This window comes from Wyeomyia smithii, chromosome 3 (assembly GCF_029784165.1).
Source record: "Wyeomyia smithii strain HCP4-BCI-WySm-NY-G18 chromosome 3, ASM2978416v1, whole genome shotgun sequence".
Classification (NCBI taxonomy): Eukaryota; Metazoa; Arthropoda; class Insecta; order Diptera; family Culicidae; genus Wyeomyia; species Wyeomyia smithii.
In genome coordinates this window covers 162,579,934-162,583,800 of record NC_073696.1, presented here as the reverse complement: position 1 = coordinate 162,583,800, position 3,867 = coordinate 162,579,934, and the positions used below count along the sequence as shown (strand labels likewise).

Sequence of the window (3,867 nt, the reverse complement as noted above, 5' to 3'; positions counted from 1 at the left end):
AGCACTACGACGAACGTGCTACATTCATTTTATATAGGACACACTATTGTTTGTTATATCATTCGATATTCTTTCTACCAATCCACACACAAAACCGATCTATTGTACACTCATATAATTTTAATAAATCCAAACCAATTAGTCTTAGCCTGCTACTCAAACGGAGCACATCTTTTTATGAGAAACTGCCCAATCAATCTGATAGCACGCTAAAGTGGTGACCCCGACGTGATCGGGCCGAAAATCGCTGATCTTTCTTTTTGACTACGGGTACCGCGAATCGCCAGTTCGAAGTAGTTTTACGGTCGGTTAGTGCAAACGCAAAATGACGACGGAGGACAATAAAACCATCGTTGAGTCGATACACGCGCCGCGGCTCAATCCGCCCAGCATGGCCGACACGAGCATCGAGACATATTTCATGTCGCTCGAATTCTGGTTCGCTGCATCGGGAATCGGTTCCCATCCTCAGCAGGATTCCCGCAAGTATAATATCGTGATGGCACAAGTGCCACCAAACAAATTGTCCGAGCTCCGGTCGATTATCGAGGCCACTCCTGCTGCCGAGAAGTACACTTACATCAAAGCGAAGCTGATCGAGTACTTTGCCGATAGTCAGCAACGCCGTCTGCAACGTGTTCTGTCCGACATGCCTCTGGGGGATCTAAAACCCAGTCAACTCTACAATGAAATGAAACGGGTGGCTGGCGATTCCCTCGGGGACAAGGTGTTGCTAGACCTGTGGGCGCCCAGACTGCCGCCACATGCACAAGCTGCGGTAGTCGCTTCAAAGGGAAACGCGGCAGACAAAACCACCATCGCCGACGCCATTGTGGATTCAATGGGCCTACGAAAAATTAACGTCGTCGAATACAATGGACAAAATTCAGCGATGGCGTCCTCCAGCGTTATGGAAACTGCAGCCATCGATCCGATCCAAGAGTTGAAACGTGAGATCGCTGAGCTCACCAAACGACTCGAAAAAGTGCTGCCCGGTCAGAGGAATGCTCGCGGTCGGTCTCGTTCACATTCTCGTGTAGCTGAGCAGCGGAATTCTTGTCGCGAGAGAGAACCATCAGTAGGATTGTGTTGGTACCATCGAACGTTCGGAAACGATGCCCGCCGGTGTCGCAAACCCTGCTCCAACGGCCGGCAGTCCTCGTCCAACCAGCAATGACGCCATATTACTGGTCCTGTGGGGGAAATTAGTGAAGTTTCCAACACAGCCGCAATCTATCGCCTAAAAATTTCAGACTCTTCTACATCTATGCAATTTCTCATCGATACCGGCGCTGACGTGTCTGTGGTGCCGATAAATATGAAATCAGACAAAGTGAAACCATCAGCAGTTAAATTGTACGCCGCAAATGGGACTGCTATTGAAGTGTACGGTGAGGTGTTGATTAAAGTTAATCTCGGTCTCCGCCGCGAGTTTTTGTGGACTTTTATTATCGCCGATGTCGCGTCGGGCATAATCGGAGCAGATTTTATATGCAACTTTGATCTGTTGATCGATTTGAAACGAAACCGCCTTATAGACAATACTACTCGCCTCGAGTCGGTCGGTTCCCTCACTCTCACTAGCGACTATTCAATAAAGACTTTTAGTGCCGTGTCACCATATGCCAGCATACTGGCAGAATTCCCTAGTATCACCCGGTTAGCACCTCCGGGAACAGTTAGCCAATCTTCGATCGTGCACCGGATTGTAACGGCCGGTCAACCAGTTTATGCCAGGCCCCGACGTCTCGCGCCGGACAAACTGGACGCCGCTCGTACCGAATTCGAGCATTTAATGAAGCTGGGAATCTGTCGCCCGTCCAGCAGCAACTGGGCCAGCCCACTCCATATGGTGAAGAAGGCGGATGGCTCCTGGCGCCCATGTGGAGACTATCGTGCCCTGAACGCCCAAACCGTACCGGATCGCTATCCGCTACCGTACCTGCAGGACTTCACCACCATTTTGCAAGGGAAAACAATATTCTCAAAAGTTGACTTGCAGAAGGCCTACCACCAGGTACCGATTCACCCCGACGACGTCCCTAAAACAGCCATAACGACGCCGTTCGGTCTGTTCGAGTTTTCCTTCATGACCTTTGGTTTACGGAATGCAGCGCAAACCTTCCAACGGCTAATCCACGAGGTTGTCCGAGGGCTGGATTTCGTGTTTCCCTACATCGACGACTTGTTCATCGCCTCGTCATCTTCCGATGAGCACCGAGAACATCTGTGCCAACTGTTTGAAAGGCTCAAACAGTACAATCTTGCGATAAACGTCGCCAAGTGCGAATTCGGACGGGACTCTCTGGAGTTTCTGGGACATTTCGTTTCCGTCGCAGGTATCCGACCCTTGCCGGGACGTGTAGAAGCTGTTCAGAACATCAAGTTACCAGCTACAGTGAAGGAATTAAAGAGTTTTTTGGCCATGATAAACTTCTATCGACGATTTGTTCCCAACGCCATCGAAGCCCAAATCCCGTTGCTGAAAATGACCCCGGGCAACAAACGCAACGATCGTTCGTCGCTAGTTTGGACAGAGGAAAATATCGCAGCCTTCGAGCGATGCAAACAACAACTCGCTCAGGCAACTCTATTAGCGCACCCTTCCAAATCCGCTGAATTGTCCCTATGGGTCGATGCCTCCGACATTGCAGCAGGAGCAGTGCTACACCAAATCGTCGATGGTGAAGTTCAGCCGCTGGGATTTTTCAGCAAAAAGTTCGATAAAACTCAGCTTCGCTACAGTACATACGATCGCGAGCTGACTGCGATCTACCTAGCAGTGCGGCACTTTAAGTTCATGTTAGAAGGACGAAACTGCCACATCTACACCGACCATAAGCCGATCATCTTTGCTTTTCACCAAAAGTCCGACAAGGCTTCCGACCGCCAAGCTCGCCAGTTGGACTTTATCGGACAAATAACGACGGATATCCGGCACATTGTCGGCAGGGAGAATATCGTCGCCGATTTGCTGTCCCGCATCGGAGCCATCAAGGCCTTGCCTTCGCTCGACTTCAGCGCCCTAGCCGATGACCAGAGGACCGACGATGAACTTCAAAACATTTTGAAAGGTAATTCTAAATCTTCCTTAAAGCTAAAAGCTTTTACCGTTCCAGGCAGTGCAAAACAACTGTTTTGTGATTGCTTAGACGATCGTATTCGCCCATACGTTACGAAACGCTTTCGTAATACCGCACTAAAAGCAACGCACAACCTCTCTCACCCTGGCACGCGTGCAACGACTAAACTGATGACAGAGCGATTCGTTTGGCCGAGCATACGGAAAGACAGCATTTCTTTCGCCAGGAGTTGTTTGCAGTGTCAACGCTCGAAGGTGACTCGCCACATACAATCACCTGGGAATCGGTACTCAGCGCCCGACAGTCGATTTTCACACATCAATATCGACATTGTTGGACCTTTCCCTCCAAGTAAGGGCAACCGCTACTGCCTCACAGCCATCGACAGGTTCACTCGCTGGCCGGAGGCGTTCCCAATTCCGGACATGACTGCTCCAACTATAGCTGAGGCTTTATTTACCGGGTGGATTGCACGGTTTGGCACCCCAAACTACGTCACGACCGACCAGGGACGACAGTTCGAGTCAAATTTGTTCTCCGAGCTAAACCGCTTGCTTGGAACAACCCACCTACGCACGACAGCATACCACCCACAATCAAATGGCATCATCGAACGGTGGCACAGGACTTTAAAATCTGCAATCCTTTGTCACGATCCCGATCACTGGAGCGAACATCTGCCAGTGATACTGCTCGGTCTGCGGTGCGCCTATAAAGAGGACATCAAGGCGTCGCCTGCCGAGATGGTTTACGGAACCACTCTTCGAATACCGTCTGAATTTTT

General features: G+C 50.2%; 1 protein-coding gene across 1 annotated transcript; it reads left to right on the top strand.

Moving 5' to 3' along the window:
* The first annotated feature begins 325 nt into the window (after window positions 1–325).
* On the top strand, window positions 326–1,177 carry LOC129728793 (uncharacterized). Its single transcript, XM_055687250.1, has one exon. The coding sequence runs from the start codon at window positions 326–328 to the stop codon at window positions 1,175–1,177; it is 852 nt and encodes a 283-aa protein (XP_055543225.1).
* Window positions 1,178–3,867: the final 2,690 nt, after the last annotated feature.